The 19136-nt window shown below is 41.3% G+C and overlaps 1 protein-coding gene across 1 annotated transcript in view; it reads left to right on the top strand.

The window, feature by feature from the left end:
* Window positions 1-533: 533 nt before the first annotated feature.
* LOC129826555 (substance-P receptor-like) overlaps window positions 534-19136 on the top strand; it is a 51195-nt gene continuing 32592 nt past the window's right edge. Inside the window, exons 1-2 of the mRNA XM_055887437.1 lie at window positions 534-1374; window positions 11333-11527. Of these exons, the coding sequence (XP_055743412.1) occupies window positions 965-1374; window positions 11333-11527 (605 nt within the window). The 5' untranslated portion in view covers window positions 534-964. The remainder of the gene's footprint in view (window positions 1375-11332; window positions 11528-19136) is intronic.

Genomic DNA, 19136 nt, shown 5'->3' with positions numbered 1-19136 from the left:
AGTATAAATATCTTCTACACTTTTTACACCAATTTGGGGAAAGGAAAACAGAGCAACATTCATTTCAGTCTCTCTCTAATCTAACCCTCTCTTTCTCCTTTTCCAATTTTTTGGCACAATGTCTTGTTTCTCCAATGTTGTCAGAATATGTGGCTTATGTCAGCTGATTGGAAATAGCGGGGTAGAGCCTATAATGAAATACACCACCCATTCACTATAGGTGTCCCCATATCCTACAGTAGCAACATGTATTTGTCGGCTACATATCTCTCTATTGTCTATATTTAGACATTTATGAATTTGCTAAACTATGCTGGGCTCGTTGAACAAGTTGTCCAGTCCATGGACGTTTCCGTTACCATATAAAATTGCAGAAAATCTCTGATATTTGCGTACGCCTGCTCTTGGCTGCGCACCCGTTGGCACGCATCTAAGTATGAGCGAGAGAGAGAGAGAGAGAGAGGGAGGGAGGGAGAGGGAGAGAGAGAGCGCACCTCAATGAGCCAAGAGTATAGGGTACGGAGTACAGAGTAGAGCGCTGGAGAGTGGAGTCAAGTCTTGGAACAGCTCCTTTTAAGTCATGTGTCTTTTTGCTGCGGTGGAGAAGAGGTGCTCCGTTGAACGCTATGTACAAAGGAACACCTACATTTTACGCGGAATGGAGTCAACTTAAATACACATTAATTTTCTTATCCAAATTCAATTTTGAATAACTGCGGATTATTCTAAATGTTCTGTGTGTGAGCTGCTTCTTCAGTGATCATTGCATCATGTTACCAGTCTAATTTAGGGGTGCCAGATTCGTCAGGATGGCAATGCCGAATAAAGTTTCAATTGAAAGACATCAGTATTCTCCAAGATGATTTCTTACCATTTATTCACTCAGTAACTGGTTGATTAGTGTACATTTTATAGGTGTTGCATGGACTAACTATATTATTGTCACCAGCAGAACACCAAAACAATGGATCCCTTGGTCACCACAACTGATTTACAGTTGCCAAGCAATTGGACCAACTCTTCAGGGGTCAATGGAACTGATCAGGACTGGAACCAGTTTGTGCAACCCGTTTGGAGAATTGTGCTATGGGCATTCGCCTACAGTTGCATGGTTACTGTGTCTCTGGTGGGGAACGTCGTAGTAATTTGGATCATTATGGCGCATAAACGAATGCGAACTGTGACCAACTATTTTCTGTTGAACCTCGCGTTTGCTGAAGCGTCTATGTCTGCCTTCAACACCGTTATCAACTTCATCTATTCCGTGCACAACGAGTGGTACTTCGGGCTGATGTACTGCCGCTTTCACAACTTCTTCCCCGTCGCTGCTGTCTTCGCTAGTATATACTCTATGACTGCGATAGCGGTGGACAGGTGAGTTCTGTTTGGGGAAACGTTTCAATGCGCAGCTTCTCATGTTTCACACTGATCTAAAAAATGTGAATTTAATCCAAAGGCTAGAATGTATGTTTATGGTGACAATAATTCAAACAGAACAAAAATGTACTTTAATAATAACAATAATGCACTTGAATATTAGTAGCCAAATAACTATGTTATAACATATTAGGATTAAGACAATTAAGACATTAAGACAATAACATTTATACATAGGTTACATAGACATGTTATATAGCTAGTAATGTATTCATTCAACAAAATTGGTTCTGGAGTGATGCTACTGCCTCTGCTACTACATCCTTCATCAAACCAACCAATCAATATGCATTTCATTTGTGCACTGCAATTCAAACGGTTATTTAGGGTATGTCAATCAGCAACTTGTATAGATAATTAATGTTAATAATAATGTATGTAGTAGATGTGTTCATGTTATGTATTGATGTGAGGTGACAGAGGCTGTGATGTTAGAGTGCTGTGGTATGTTATTAGTATAATTAATGTATGGTGGTCAGGTGTAGTAGCCATTTGTCAACCTACAGCAACACCATATTCACCAATCTGATGGCTTCATTCCCCCATGATGCTGGACAAAAAACAGCTGTGTGTGTGTGTGTGTGTGTGTGTGTGTGTGCGCGTTCGCGTGTATCTGTGTGCATGTGTTTGTGACCTCACTGTTTTGTTTATCTCCAGGCTTTTGTTTTTAAACAGACTCACCCCTCACATGGCTGTTATAATTAACCTCCATTTCTGTTTGTGAGATTCTCATGTGAATGCTGCTGTCTGATTTGTCCTCTGACTTCGTTCTCCAGCAGTAATAGTCTGTAATGCCTGCATATCTCTGCTTTTCTACCAGCAGAGTCTGCATGAACTTGACCTTTGCAGTGTTTTAAAATTAAATGACCCCTGAGAGGAATTGGAGTAGTGAGAGCAGGCTCCATGTCAGGTGCTGAAAGGTCACAGAGAGACACGCTCCAAACACACACTGATCTGAATTTACCCCCAATGTTGGCCAAAATGGCACCCTATTCCCTATATAGTGCACTACTTTTGAGCAGGGTCCGTTTTTGACCCCCCCCCCCCCCCCCCCCCCCACACACACACTGCTTGTGAGCAGAGCAATACTATACACACAGGGGTTAAGCTAATAGTCAGCTCTCCATTCATCATTATTCAACCACATACTGTAATTAACTTGCTTAATGAATCGTGTCTCTTCATGAACACATTATCTTTACAAACTTAATGAGCCAGTGATCATGTATGCACTCCTGTATGCAAACTGTAACTGGTAAGGTCTATCATGTAGCGTCTCTGTTACCTCCTCCCGCCGCCTGTCAATGTGTGTGTGCGGGCATGCATTTGTGTGTATTTGTGTCTGTTTGTCAGTGCATGCGTCTGCCTGTCTGAGTATATCTGCATGGGTGTGTGTCGACAATGGACAATATCCCCAGCAGCTTGTGGTGGGTGTTAAAACATTCAGTGTTGCAAAATTCAAAAATGCTGTCTGACTCTCAGTCTCCCAGTGAAGACACCCTGGTAAGTATGTACACACAATCAGATCCTCAGCCTGCCAAACCATAACACACTGACAAGCCCTGCCACCTTTTTTAGAGTTCTCAGAAGAAAACAGTTTTCCAAGTGTCAACAACAACCCTAAAAACCTGCAGAGGAATTAAACAATGCTTTACTGACAGTCTGGGGGGTGACGAAGTGTGTGTATATATTTGTGTTGGAGAGCATGTGTGTGTGATACTGTGTGTGTATGTGTGTGTGTGTGCGTGCGTGTGAGCGTGTGTGTGTGTGTGTGTGTGCGTGCGTGTCTATGTGAACATAGGGTAGGCACTGCAAAGCACTTTAAAGCACATTCAATTGCATGTTAACCCAATTGTACCATCTGCTGTGGCAGTTAGACTACTGTGTCCGTGATTCTTCATTCACTTTCCACTCATTTCATCCTGACTCTCAGGGGATGTCACCGTGATTCTTCATTCACTTTCCACTCATTTCATCCTGACTCTCAGGGGATGTCACCGTGATTCTTCATTCACTTTCCACTCATTTCATCCTGACTCTCAGGGGATGTCACCGTGATTCTTCATTCACTTTCCACTCATTTCATCCTGACTCTCAGGGGATGTCACCGTGATTTGGCAAATCACTGAATCTGTATCTCTCTCACCCATCGTCATCTGATTGCTTTATATAGAAAAGGACAACAGCATTCTGTATGTGTTAATTTGAAGGAATGAAATAGGGAGGGTTAGAGGGAAGTGAATGGAGACAAGTAAGGAGTATGCGGGGAATGAACCCCCAGTGTTGGGGTCAAATGTATAAAGTCTGGGGTCAATGCGGCAGCGCTACCGCCAGACCAGACCCTGGTGGACCATGTGATTGCTGACTTTTTTTATTGATCTGCGGTTGGTCTATTTGATTGGTGACTCTTAGGGCAATAAACCAACATGTTGCTGTTGTTCATTTTGCTGTTGTCTACACTTGGCTTTTACAATGTTGGCGATACTTTTAGAGCCCGTTGCTCTGTGAATGAGGAAATATATGACTGTTTCTCCCTCAAGTTTTGTGAGAAACCACACGCTTGCTCCGTAAATAGACGTGAGAACTAAGCACATTTCTCCCAAACAATATGGGAGAAATCGGACTCTTGCTCTTACATGTCAGGACTGTTCTCTTGGTACTTAACCATGTCTCTGGACTTCACACATCTCCTGAAATATGTGGCGTTAAAGACTCTGGTGACTATGGATTCTCATTCAAGTGCTGTCTGTAAATCCAAATGTTGTAACCCTCAATCTAGCCATTATCTTGCTGCTTCTATTGTTTGGAAATGTGCAATCTAACCCAGGTCCTGACATTCTTACCCCTGCCGAATTGAGTAGTCAGTAGCCTGCAGTTTTTGCATATGAATGTAAGAAGTCTTCTGCCGAAGCTTGATTTTGTGAATATATGGATAATAACTGCCGACCCTGATGTATTTATGCTTTCTGAAACCTGGCTCAAAAAATCTTTTACAGACAAAAAAATTGGCATAAATGGTTACAATGTTTTCGTACAGATGGTAAATCTAAGGGTGGTGGTGTTGCTGTATATGTAAAAGACAAGTTCTCGGTGGTCGTTCTGACTTCTATTACCTAACCTAAGCAATTTCAATATCTGTCTTTGAACCTAAACCTTGGCTCATCTTTAAATATTGTTGTATCTTGTTGTTATAGACATCCATCTGCTACTGTTAGCTCTCTAGATTGTATTTTCGAATTGTTATCACAGAATGTAAATTCTGAGTTTGTCCTGATGGGTGATCTGAATCAGGATTGGTTAACATCTAGCTCTGATCATCTCTAAATTATATGCAATGCCCATCATCTCACTCAGATTGTCAACAGTGTAACTAGGTTGAATATAAAATATCCTCTGAAATCCTCTTTGATTGATTTGATCTTAAACAATACTCCTCATTATTTTAATGCTTCTGGTATTTTTGCAAATGACAACAAGTGATCACTGTGCTATTGCCTGTGTGAGAGATGGTAACATTCTTAAGAAATCTCCACGTGTCATTAAGAAAAGAAACTGGAAGCGGTTTGATATTCAAGGTTTTCTACATGATGTATCTAGCATTGAATGGAATAGACTGGAATGAATCCCTGATGTTGAACTAGCCTTTTCTTACTTCCACAACGCATTCCAGGATGTATGCAATAGGCATGCCCCTTTAAAAAAAAATCAGGATTAAGGTCAGAGAGAACCCTTGGTTTACTAAGGAACTTACAAAAATCATAACACAACGAAATGCTATGTGAGCTAAAGCAAGAGGGACTGGTTAGACAGATGATTGAATGGCTTTTCAACGTCTTGGCTATGATCCGTAAATTGAAAGCAGACCACTACCTGAAATCTACTTCAGATCATTTAAATAATCCATCCAAATTTTGGCAAGTAGTGAAAGGATTGTAGTGCAAAAAAAGATACACAGCTTCCCAAACAATTGTTGGTAGACACACAGATTGTAAATGGGAGAACCTCCATTCTGAAACGCTTGAATCAGCATTTTTTTAGATGCAGGGAGTTTATTTGAAAAGGTCAAAGGTATAATTGAGCCCCCTATGAATTTACCTGACACCCCTGTGCACTCCTTCACCAGATTCTCCTTTTCATCCTTCTCTGTTTCAGAAGTGCATAAAGCCCTGAAAGAAATTGATGGGAAAAAATCCCCTGGCCCTGATGAACTAGATCCCCGTTTCCTAGCTGCAGACATCATTGCTCCCCCTTAACATGTATTTTTAACCTCATGCTTGATGTTAAGGAAATCCCCAAGTTATGGAAATCTGCTTGTGTACTGCCTCCCCTGAAAGGTGGAGATCCCTCGCTACTTGACAACTATCGACCCACATCAAGATTGTCTGTATTGTCAAAGGTACTGGAGTCCTTAGTTAGTAGGCAGCTAAAGGCCTACTTCCAAGAAAACAACATCTTAAATGGAATGGAATCAGGTTTTAGGTTTGGCCACAGCACTGTTTCAGCAACATTGAAGGTTTTAAATGACATCCACTGTGCTCTTGACAAGAAGTTACATTGTGTGTCTGTCTTCATTGATTTGTCGAAGGCATTTGACATTGTGGACCATGCTGTGTTGGTGCAAAGATTAAAATGTTGGGGAATTACTGGTCATGCTCTAGATTGGTTTATAAATTACCTATCAAATCGTACACAATGTGTAATGGCAGATGGTTGTAAATCTGAGTTCATAGAGGTATGCTCAGGTGTTCCACAAGGTTCTATTTTGGGCCCACTGTTGATCATTTTGTATATCAACAACATTGGGGATCTTATTGAAACAGCAGATGTCCATTTTTATGCAGATGATACTGTTATTTATTCAAGTGGTAGTAGTTGATCTTTATCTTTTGAAAATGCCCAAAGAGCATTTAACATCATACAACGTAATCTGTATGATTTCAAGCTGGTTCTAAATTTGGGTAAAACAAAAGGCATGGTATTTTCAAATGCCAGGCATGTTACTAATCATGTAATTGCTACATTGGCTGGACATACTATGGAGCAAGTCAAAGTGTACAAATATTTGGGTGTGTGGGTGGATGACTAGCTGAGCTTTACTGTTCATGTAGAGAACTTGATAAGGAAGTTCAAGCTGAGAATAGGTTTTTGTTACCGGCATAAGGCTTGTTTTTCTCTGGATGCCCGGAAGGAGCTGGGACGATGTACATTACTGGCGGTTTTAGATTTTAGAGATGCTATATACAGTTGAAGTCAGAAGTTTACATACACTTAGGTTATAGTCATTAAAACTTGTTTTTCAACCTTTCCACACATGTATTGTTAACAAACTATAGTTTTGGCAAGTCGATTAGGACATCTACTTTGTGCATGACACAAGTCATTTTTCCAACAATTGTTTACAGACAGATTATTTCACTTATAATTCACTGTAATACAATTCCAGTGGGTCAGAAGTTATATACAATAAGTATACCTCCCTGTAGGCTGTCTCATTGTCGCCGATGATCAGGCCTACCACCGTTGTGTCGTCAACAAACTTGATGATGGTGTTGGAGTTGTGCATGGCCACGCATTCGTGGGTGAACAGGGAGTACAGGAGGGGACTAAGCACACACCCGCCTGGTAGAGAGGCATCATTGGGCAGATCATGGCTGTGTCTTCCTTAATCCGTAATAGAGTGTTGCCCCTGCCACATGTGGTTGGTGGCAGAGCCTATGTAATAGATTCTACCTTGTTCCTTTATTGTCCTTTTGTTTGTTTGATGGCTCTGGGGAGGTTGTAGTGGGACTTCTTGTACTTGTTCATGTCCTCAGCCGTAGCCTCGGGGTTGTCTGCAATACCCTTGTGTGTGGTAGCCCTTTCTTTAGCTTAGCGTCAACGTCTGTGTTAATCCTGGGCTTTTGATTGGGGAAGCAGCGAACCTTCACTGTGGGGACAACGTCGGCGATGCAGTTCCTAATGAAGCTGGTGACGGCGATGGTTAGCTCATTGATGCGCTAGCAAAGCAGTCCTGTAGCATAGCCTCTGATTCGGAGGAGCATTTCTCAACGGAGTGCGTCAAGGGTACTTCCTATTTGAGGTACTGCTTGTAGACAGGAAGCAGGAGAATAGAGTCATGATCTGATTTGCCGAAGGAGGGACGAGGGAGTGCCTTGTATGCTTTCTTATGGGTAGAGTAACAGTGGTCTAGAACTTTATCGCCCCTTGTGGCAAAGGAGACGTGTTGATGGAAGTTTTCATCACGTGTCTTAATGACGTGGAATTAAAATCACCGGCAAGAAGAAAAGCGTCCTTCAAGTGCATGATTTCCTGCTTGTTTATAGCTTGTTTATAGCCTCGTACATCGTTCGTTAAGTGCCAGCTTGTTGTTATTTTTGTCATGACGTGGAATGTATAACAGTCACGATAACAGCAGCAAACAGTTGAGATGTAGAAGGGTTGGCATTTGACCATGAGGTATACCAAGACGGGTGAACAATGGGTCGAGACATCCACTGCGTTAGAGTCAGCACACCATTTGCTGTTGATGAAAAGGCCTACCCCTCCCCTTCTCGATTTCCCTGAATCCAATGTCCTATCCACTTGGTGAATGGAGAATCCATTGAGTTGGACATGTCCCAAAGCCATGTTTCATATTTACTATTTGAAATAAGTATTGGAACCCAGGTCTGCCACCGGGACACATCTCCTCCCATCTGTTGATGTGGATATTATGCAAGGGTGTTGGCCCCTCTGCAGAAGAACCCTATACCATGGGGAGCTCTATGTGAGATGAGAGCACCCTGACGGCAGAATCTTCCTTTTCATTGATTGCATTTTTCTTTGTATTGTAGGGGGCTTTGGTGGTTTAGATGTTATTGCCGGATCATTGGATTTGTGCCTCTCTAATTCATTCATACCATCTTCCAGTGTTGCCTGCTATTGCCTAAAGACATTCACAACAAAGGCAGGTAGAACACAGAAAGAAAGTGAGGTGTGAAACAGGTGTGAAAGAAATTGAGACAAAGAGCGAGGCTGCAGACACTCGGGGGCAAATAGTAGCTACAGAATACTGATCGAATTTCCCCTTGGAAAATAACAAAAGGATTCCCTAAACAATGATTCCATGGTGTAGTAGGGGTATGAAAATAAAACATAAAGACAGTGGTTATGTGTTGTTTGTTCATGTGGACATACAGTATGTAAATCTATGCATTTGGATGCCATTGGTGAAAAGTAAACAAGCTGACATCAGTCACCAGTATCTAACCCACACTAGCCTCAAAAGCCAGGCCTCTATAGCTTCTACTGTATATAGGCTCTTCAAGTAGTGTTGTCAGAGACACCTCTAAACTAAACTCATACGATGGAGAAGCAGCATTGCAAGTCTCAATTGAAACAACACGATACAAGTTTCCTAGCCATGTGGTAGTGGAACGAGCCTAGCATAGCAGATAGCCAAAATGTGACAGATAGTTGTGTCGACTACTGGGAGTGTTTTGAAATCAAGTATCTTCTCTCCCCCAGTTGGTTATTGGCAGAAATCCAATTAGCAGATTAAATGGGGCTATTAGGTGGATTACGATGTTGATTAGATCTCCCAGTATAATCCATAGTGTCTAAGCTTCTCGAAAGCAATATCTACTAAGCTAACAGATGAGTTGTTTTGAGATGGTCATACCATATACCATCTAGCTATTTGATTTCGAATTTTAGGACCCCTGTAGGTATCAGCAAAAAAATTGTTTTTATTATTTGATGAAACATTGAATTTGGTCTTACTGCTATTAGCCCATAGAAACACATTGAATAACACATTCATACATGGCAAAAAAAGACATTGCAAAACCTGTCTCTAACATTGCTCGTTCTGATATTTTTATTTTTATGGATTATGTGCGTATTGTTTATTGTATTATTGCTAGGTATTGTGAGGATCAATGCTGGAGACAGGAAGCAGGTACAAGGAAACATTTTTATGAACAACGGACATGAAACAGGACAGGAACAGCGTCTGGACAGGAAAAAAATAACGCCATCAATGCTGACACAGGGAATAACGTGAGGAGCAGACAGATAAAGAGGGGGTAATTAAGTCCAGGTGAGTCCAATATTGCGCAGCGGCGGGTAATGATTGTGACAGGTGGGCGTAATGAAGGGCAGCCTGACACCCTCGAGTGCCAAAGAGGGGGAGCAGGCGTGACAGGTATTAAACACAAGAAACACAAGCATTTTGCTGCACCTGCACTTGCAAATCTGTTTACGTGACCACTAAACGTCGATTTGAGTTGAGATAGTCCAAAAATAAATCAAAAGGAAGTATGTTTTGAAGTATGTTTCCTGTATTTTAGAAATATAGGAAAGCTCAGGGACATTTTTTTGGTTGAAAGATTCTATTCACTTCCAGTTACCGGATGACCTTGGGGACCAGTACTGTGAAGCTTGTGTCTCCTCTTTCAGAACTGGGTCCAAATCGTTTCTAGCTCAAACTGTTCCGACTTTACAGACTTTTTGTGAGAAGACCTGTACAGAGTTGGTACGCCGAAGGACCAAAATGGATGACACGTTCGTATTAGTGAGAGTCTCAGCTTCCCAAATATTTACTAGCTCAAAACGTTCTGACTTTACGGACGTTTCCATGAGAAGACATGTGTCCTGGTCTCACAAACACGTTGTAAGTCTGTCGTTTTCCACTGCAGAGCCGAACGGCCAACGCCGGCGCAGTCAGTGGATTGAGATGTGCAGCCCATGCAAAAACCTGGAAGTCTCTAGCTTAAAGTCAGCGATTAAATGATTGTGCTAATTAGATTTCAGCGCAGACATCGACTCCAGGGGGAAGAATTTGCATTTCCTCTCAAGTGCCGCTTGATATGCTGCTGTCGAAGTGTGAGATACTGTTACGTCAGTAGCCTATTGATGGAATGGGACTTAGTGAGTTTGCATCCCAAATGGCACTTTATTCCATATAGTGCACTATTTCTGACCAGGGACTCAAAGGTAGTGCATGATATAAGGCAGGGCTATTCAACTCTTTCCAAATGAGGTCCGAAGCCTGCTGCTTTTCTATTCTACCTGATAATGAATTTCATCCACCTGGTGTCCCAGGTCTAAATCAGTCCCTGATTAGAGGGGAACAATAAAAAAGCAGTGGGCCGAGGTGAGTTTGAGGGATATAGAGAATAGGGTGCCATTTGGGACATAAACTAAAATATTTATGCACTCAGTACAGTATGTGCTCCGACTGAATTTAGGTGCTGCATGATTATCGATCTTTGAGAGAATGATACTAAAGTGGTGATGAAAATAAATACTTTGACTTCCAAAGGGCCGCTTTTCATTTCAAAGGTCTGATAATGTCTGGATAAATTATTATGTTGGTACGATTCAAAGGAGACCAATTTACAGTATGATTTTCTCTTATCAGAAAAATGTATTCATAAGTTTTTACTCTGTCAACGGCAGACGCAGTCTATGAGTCGAACTGAAATTGTAACATCCACATTGCATTGTTGGAGACCCTGAAGCTCAGAGGAAAATAATAGAAAATGTTTTATCAATACCTTCAGTGTGTGTGTGTGTGTGTGTGTGTGTGTGAGGACACAGAAGGGAGGACATTTTACCGGTCCTCATCTAAAAAATTAGGTTAGGGTTAGGTTAAGGGTAAGAATAAGGGTAAGAGTAAGAGTTAGGGTTAGTTTTAGGGGTAAGTTTAGGGCTGGAGAAAATAAAATGTTTGAATGGGAATTAATTGTTTGTCCCCTCAAAGTACTCAGAAGTATAGTAAGACATAGTTGTGTGTGTGTGTGTGTGTGTGTGTGATCATTTGTGTGTGTGTGTGTGCTTGTAGATCTTCCCATTGTATCTTCCCCCAGGACTGAACATGTGTTTGCCCCTGCTGCCTCTCCTCTCTTCCTAGGTACACTGCCATCATCCACCCCCTGCAGCAACGCATGTCATCCACAGAGACCAAGGTGATCGTGGGGGTGATCTGGGTGCTGGCTCTGCTTCTGGCCTTCCCTCAATACTACTACTCAATGACCGAGGAGCTCCCTGGACGAATCATCTGTTACATCGAGTGGCCCAAATACACCGGCTGCGACTACAAGATTCTGTGAGTTTCATTTATAAGTGTGTTTGAGAGAAAGAAAGAGACAAAGAGAGAAAGAGAGAGTCAGACTGAGAGTGTGTGTGTGTGTGTGTGTGTGTGTGTGTGTGTGTGTGTGTGTGTGTGTGTGTGTTAGTGAATAACAGCAGCATGGAACAAAGATACTTTGTTTCTTTATGTTAAAAGAAAAAGAAAAGAAAGGGGAGAGTGGGGTGTTGAGCCATTTCTACATTCAGCATCACTCCAACAAGGGAAATATAGTATTCTTTCTAACAAAGATATATATTTCAGGAAGTTGTGTATCCCTGGAAATAATCAGAATTCATGTAAACATTACGGTTTTGAAAACATAGCTTGTCCGAAAAAAGTGGTCTATGGGGTAAGTTGAGCTGCGGGACACGATAACTTGAACCCCCTTGGGGTAGTGGGTGACGGTGTCCTGTGACTGGGTGATGGTGCTGGTCGGACAAAGTTTAATTCATGGAATGGGGGCGTGGTATATTGTATGTCTTAAATGTAATCTCTCTAGTTTCTTAAAAATGTCTGTACTGAATTAAATATTACCACTACCTTTTTAAAACCATGTTAATGTTTCTTTCCCAAACACAGTTCAACACAATCACAATAGATTTTTTTGTCTTTTAATAATTTTAAGCATTTTTTAACACAGGCTTAAAGGACACCTCTAGAGGAATTTGCCTCTATTTCAACATAATTTCCTGTCCAATAGAGGGAATGCACGTTTGGGTCCACCTCCAAAGAATAACAATGGCTACTTATACATATGCCCGAATTGGGAATTTCCACATGGAGTTGAAAAACATCAATGTAGCTAGCTAGTATGTTAACCTTATCTAGTTAGGTAATGTTATTAGCATTTTTTTTTGACAACACCATATTCAAAAGATTAGTCAGCTGGCTCTATGGCTGGTTCCGGAGCTGGATATGTCTTATGCATTGATTTTAGGGAAAACTTTGCCTCAGATGGAAACCACTGGCCTATTTTTGACTTCGTCATCTATTGTTATCTTCAACGTTTTGTCATCTTCCATAAATTGCAGCCGCGAATCCGCCATTGTAATAGTTAGAAAGAATAAGATGAAGCTCCGGCAAAATGGATAACTTTTGAAAGATAGCTGATATGCGTTATTCTACATCGTAATGGACACCGTGCAACCTTAGGTAGGCGGCTGGCAGGCTTTGGCTGAGGTACAGCAAAGCCAAGTCAGCCCGTGCTCATGGTTCTCACAGTGAAGTGAAATGATAGGCTACAATTACTTTGCTCATGATCATGCACGCCGTAAATGGCATGTAACTATAAGTTCCATGAATTCTCTTTCACAGGAGCCTTTTCATTATCTGGATAGACACTTGTGGGTTCTAGCTAACGTTACACCAATCAAAACAGTGGAGCATGTAGGTAGCCTAGTGGTTAGAGCGGCAGGAAGGCTAGTGGTTAGAGCGGCAGGTAGCCTAGTGGTTAGAGCGGCAGGTAGCCTAGTGGTTAGAGCGGCAGGTAGGCTAGTGGTTAGAGCGGCAGGTAGGCTAGTGGTTAGAGCGGCAGGTAGCCTAGTGGTTAGAGCGGCAGGTAGCCTAGTGGTTAGAGCGGCAGGTAGCCTAGTGGTTAGAGCGGCAGGTAGCCTAGTGGTTAGAGCGGCAGGTAGGCTAGTGGTTAGAGCGGCAGGTAGCCTAGTGGTTAGAGCGGCAGGTAGGCTAGTGGTTAGAGCGGCAGGTAGGCTAGTGGTTAGAGCGGCAGGTAGGCTAGTGGTTAGAGCGGCAGGTAGGCTAGTGGTTAGAGCGGCAGGTAGCCTAGTGGTTAGAGCGGCAGGTAGCCTAGTGGTTAGAGCGGCAGGTAGCCTAGTGGTTAGAGCGGCAGGTAGGCTAGTGGTTAGAGCGGCAGGTAGCCTAATGGTTAGAGCGGCAGGTAGCCTAGTGGTTAGAGCGGCAGGTAGGCTAGTGGTTAGAGCGGCAGGTAGGCTAGTGGTTAGAGCGGCAGGTAGCCTAGTGGTTAGAGCGGCAGGTAGGCTAGTGGTTAGAGCGGCAGGTAGGCTAGTGGTTAGAGCGGCAGGTAGCCTAATGGTTAGAGCGGCAGGTAGCCTAGTGGTTAGAGCGTTGGGCCAGTAACTGAAAGGTTGCTGGATTGAATCCCCGAGCTGACAAGGTAAAAATCTGTCATTCTGCCCCTGAACGAGGCAGTTAACTCACTGTTCCCCGGTAGGCCGTCATTGTAAATAAGAATTTGTTCTTAACTGACTTGCCTAGTTAAATAAAATGTAGTGAAGCAAAACTTTAGTTGTGAAAACGTCATCTCAGTCACGAAGAGGAATAACTTTGTATGTGTTTCTGATGAATAAACAATGCCAACCTGGTGGATGGTAATAACTCCTGGGAAGAAAACACCCCAATATGCTCAACTTGCCATTGGCTCAAATTACCCCAAGGCAAACATTTGTAACAATATTAGCCAACACAGATACAAGGATGCACTTTCATGCCAGGTTTAGGACCTCATATTGTAGCTTATAGAGACCCCCAGCTGATGTATAGAACAATCTTAAAATTATCAACTTTGGTTCAGACACCAGCATCATGAAACCTCTAACACAATAAATTAATTTGACTTGGTGAAATTCCTTTTTTGCTTGCCACTTTTTCCATGTGGTTTCTTCCTTCACATACTCCATAAAATGATGACCTCTTCCCAAATATTGTCAAATTGTTACATTTTGTGTATGGTTTCCTGGAAACAAGGTTGGCTCAACTTACCACTCTCCCCTAGAGTTTACTATTCTCTCAATATTTATTAAAGCTAATGTACCCTAAAGCAGCAAAGTCTAACTATGTTTTAAATGCAATGGAAATGATCAATGTTATTCCAGAGCAGCAGAGAGTTAAGGCACCCCCTGGGTTGACCGATGCATGTCTTCAGCAGAGTACAATAAAACACAGACGAAGACATTCTACTGTTTATCGTTCTGTTGCCTAACAGAGAAAATCCCTTATTTACCTTCACTATTGATTCCAAGTTTCTTCTAATTGTGTCTCCACTCAAGAGCAACTTTGGTTAAGTATTAAATAAAATTCCATTATCTCACAACTCGAGCTGATTCCAAATTCTTCTCTTAGCTCCAACCACCAGAAGCAACAAACAACCTTGGGAGGACTGAGTGCGTCCCAAATGGCAGCCAATTCCCTTTATAGTACTTTTGACCAGGGGCTTTATGTCATTTTAGATGTTATTGTATAGATTATTCTTTGTATTGTAGAGATCTGTAGTGGTTTAGATGTTATTGTATAGATTATTCTTTGTATTGTAGAGATCTGTAGTGGTTTAGATGTTATTGTATAGATTATTATTTGTATTGTAGAGATCTGTAGTGGTTTAGATGTTATTGTATAGATTATTCTTTGTATTGTAGAGATCTGTAGCAGTTTAGATGTTATTGTATAGATTAGTCTTTGTATTGTAGAGATCTGTAGTGGTTTAGATGTTATTGTATAGATTATTCTTTGTATTGTAGAGATCTGTAGTGGTTTAGATGTTATTGTATAGATTATTCTTTGTATTGTAGAGATCTGTAGCGGTTTAGATGTTATTGTATAGATTATTCTTTGTATTGTAGAGATCTGTAGCAGTTTAGATGTTATTGTATAGATTATTCTTTGTATTGTAGAGATCTGTAGTGGTTTAGATGTTATTGTATAGATTATTCTTTGTATTGTAGAGATCTGTAGTGGTTTAGATGTTATTGTATAGATTATTATTTGTATTGTAGAGATCTGTAGTGGTTTAGATGTTATTGTATAGATTATTATTTGTATTGTAGAGATCTGTAGCGGTTTAGATGTTATTGTATAGATTATTCTTTGTATTGTAGAGATCTGTAGCGGTTTAGATGTTATTGAACAAGATATTCCTTTTATTGTAGGGGGCTTTGGAGGTTTAGATTCATTGTATTGCTGGATCATTGGATCTGAGCCTCTCTTATTCATTAACACCATCTTCCAGCGTTGACTGACATTCTTAAACATTGTCAAGGACATTCACGACTCAACCAGCTAGGAAACAGAGAAGACAGATGATGTGAAAGAGTTACATTAATCTATGATCTCTTCTGGAGAGTTGTGAAAGGACGGGGTGCAGCACCTTAATGGCTGAGTTGGAGTTGTGCGAGTCAGAATTGCTCTCCTAAGTATATACTGTATATACACTTGAGTGTACAAAATATTAACAACACCTCCTCTTTCCATGACATAGACTGACCAGGTGAAAGCTATGATCCCTTATTGATGTCACTTGTTAAATCCACTTCAGTCAGTGTAAAGAAGGATTTTTAAGCCTTTAGACAATTGAGACATGGATTGTGTATGTGTGCCATTCAGAGGGTGAATGGGCAAGACAAAGACAAGTGCCTTTATACAGCAAGGCAATAATATACAGAACCAGTCAAAAGTTTGGACACACCTACTCATTCAAGGGTCTTTCTTTATATTTACTATTTCCTACATTGTAGAATAATACTGAAGACATCAAAACTATGAAATAACACATATGGAATCATGTAGTAACCAAAAAAGTTTTTATGCAAATCAAAATATATTTTACATTTGAGATTCTTCAAAGTAGCCACCCTTTGCCTTGATGACAGCTTTGCACACTCTTGGCATTCTCTCAACCAGCTTCATGAGGTAGTCACCTGGAATGCATTTCCATTAACAGGTGTGCCTTGTTAAAAGTTAATTTGTGGAATTTCTTTCCTTCTAAATGCGTTTGAGCCATTCAGTTGAGTTGTGTCAAGGTCGGGGTGGCATACAGAAGATAGCCATGTTTGGTAAAAGACCAATTCCATATTATGGCAAGAACAGCTCAAATAAGCAAAGAGAAATGACAGTCTATCATTACTTTAAGACATGAAGGTCAGTCATTCTGGAAAATTTCAAGAACTTGAAATTGTACGGTGCATTTGGAAAGTATTCAGACATCTTGACTTTTTCCACATTTTGTTATGTTACAGCCAGCCTTATTATAAAATTGATTAAATACTTTTTTTCATCATCAATCTACACACAGTACCCCATAATGACAAAGTGAAAACGTTATTTTTTATTTTTTTGCAAATGTATTAAAAATAAAAAAACAGTAATACCTTATTTACATAAGTATTCAGACCCTTTGCTATTGAGCTCAGGTGCATTGTGTTTCTGGCCAAACCGAGCAATTGGGGGAGAAGGGCCTTGGTCAGGGAGGTGTCCAAGAACCCGATGGTCACTCTGACAGAACTCCAGAGTTCCTCTGTGGAGATGGGAGAACCTTCCAGAAGGAAAACCATCTGTGCAGCACTCTACCAATCAGGCCTTTATGGTAGAGTGGCCAAACGGAAGCCCCTCCTCAGTAAAAGGCACATGACAGCCAGCAGTCCCTGCCACTGAAGAACATCCCCCAGAGTATGATGCTGCCACCTGCTTCACTGTAGGGATGGTGCCAGGTTTCCTCCAGACGTGACTCTTGGCATTCAGGCTGAAGAGTTCAATCTTGGTTTCATCAGACCAGAGAATCTTGTTTCTCATGGTCTGAGAGTCCTTTAGGTGCCTGTTGGCAAACTCCAAGGGGGCTGTCATGTGCCTTTTACTGAGGGGGGGCTTCCGTCTGGCCACTCTACCATAAAGGCCAGATTTGTTGAATGCTGCAGAGATGGTTTTCCTTCTGGAAGGTTTTCCCATCTCCACAGAGGAACTCTGGAGCTCTGTCAGAGTGACAATCGGGTTCTTGGACACCTCCCTGACCAAGGCCCTTCTCCCCCATTTACTCTGTTTGGCCAGAAACATGATGCACCTGAGCTCAATAGCAAATGGTCTGAATACTTATGTAAATAAGGTATTTCTGTTTTTTAAAATGTCTAAATGTACACAATGTTTTCACTTTTGTCATTATGGGGTATTGTGTGTAGATTGATGAGGGAAAATAACTATTTAATTCATTTTAGAATAAGGCTGTAACATAACAAAATGTGGAAAAAGTCAAGGTGTCTGAATACTTTCCGAATGCCCTGTATATAGAAGAATTCAAAAACCTAAGAAAGAAATTGAGAAACCTATCCAACCAAAACATAGAGACCCAGGTAACCTGAGCCTACGCCTTCACTATGGTGTGAGCCCACGCCTTCACTATGGTGAATCACTAAAACAATACAGAAATACACTATCGGAAAAAAAGGAACAGCACATCAGAAATCAGCTCAATGTAATTTGAAGAATCCATAGAATCTAACCACTTCTGGGAAAAACTCAAAACAAACAACAACACGAAGAGTTATCTTTCCAAAATGGAGATGTATGGATAAACCACTTCTCCAATCTTTTTGGCTATTTAACAAGAAACAAACAGCAAAAACATATACATCACAGGTGTCAAACTCATTCCACGGGGGGCCGAGTGTCTGCGGGTTTTCGCTCCTCCCTTGTACTTGATTGATGAATTAACATCACTAATTAGTTAGGAACTCCCCACACCTGGTTGTCTAGGGCTTTATTGAAAGGAAAAAACAAAAACCTGCAGACACTAGGCCCTCCGTGGAATGAGTTTGACACCCCTGATATACATGATCAAATACAAATTTTAGAATCAACTATTAAAGACTACCAGAACCCACTGGATTCTCCAATTAAATTGAATGAACGACAGGACAAAATACAAACCCTCCAATCGAAAAAGGCCTGTGGGGTTGATGAAATGAAATGAAATGATAAAATATACAGACCACAAATTCCAATTGGCTATACTTAAACTCCGTAACATCATCCTCCATCATCCACAACTGAGCAAATTTCAAATTGGCTTTTTACCAAATTACCGTACGGCAGACCACATATTCACCCTGCATACCCTAATTGAGAAACAAACAAACCAGAACAAAAGCAAAGTCTTCTCTTCAAGTTTCTTTCCACAGGGCCGGGAGGTGAGACAGGGATGCAGCTTAAGCCCCAGCCTCTTCAACATATATATCAACGAATTGGCGAGGCCACTAGAGCAGTCTGCAGCACCCAGCCTCACCCTACTTGAATCTGAAGTCAAATGTCTACTGTTTTCTGATGATCTGGTGCTTCTGTCCCCAACCAAGGAGGGCATACAGCAGCACCTAGATCTTCTGCACAGAATCTGTCAGACCTGGGCCCTGACAGTAAATCTCAGTAATACAAAAATAATGGTGTTCCAAAAAGGCCCAGTTCCCAGGACCACAAATACAAATTCCATCTAGACACCGTTGCCCTAGAGCAGACAAAAAACTATACATACCTCGGCCTAAACATCAGCGCCACAGGTCATTTCCACAGAGCTGTGAACGATCTGAGAGGAAAGGAAAGGAAAAGGAACATAAAGTTTGACATACCAATTAGGATCTGGCAAAAAATACTTGAATCAGTTATAGAACCCATTGCCCTTTATGGTTGTGAGGTCTGGGGTCTGCTCACCAAACAAGAATTCACAAAATGGCACAAACTGTCACGCCCTGACCGTAGAGAGCTTTTTATGTCTCTATTTTGGTTTGGTCAGGGTGTGATTTGGGTGGGCATTCTATGTTAATTTTCTATGTTTTGTATTTCTTTGTGTTTGGCA

The sequence above is a fragment of the Salvelinus fontinalis genome, chromosome 28 (assembly GCF_029448725.1).
Source record: "Salvelinus fontinalis isolate EN_2023a chromosome 28, ASM2944872v1, whole genome shotgun sequence".
Classification (NCBI taxonomy): Eukaryota; Metazoa; Chordata; class Actinopteri; order Salmoniformes; family Salmonidae; genus Salvelinus; species Salvelinus fontinalis.
This window is presented reverse-complemented; position numbering and strand designations above follow the sequence as displayed.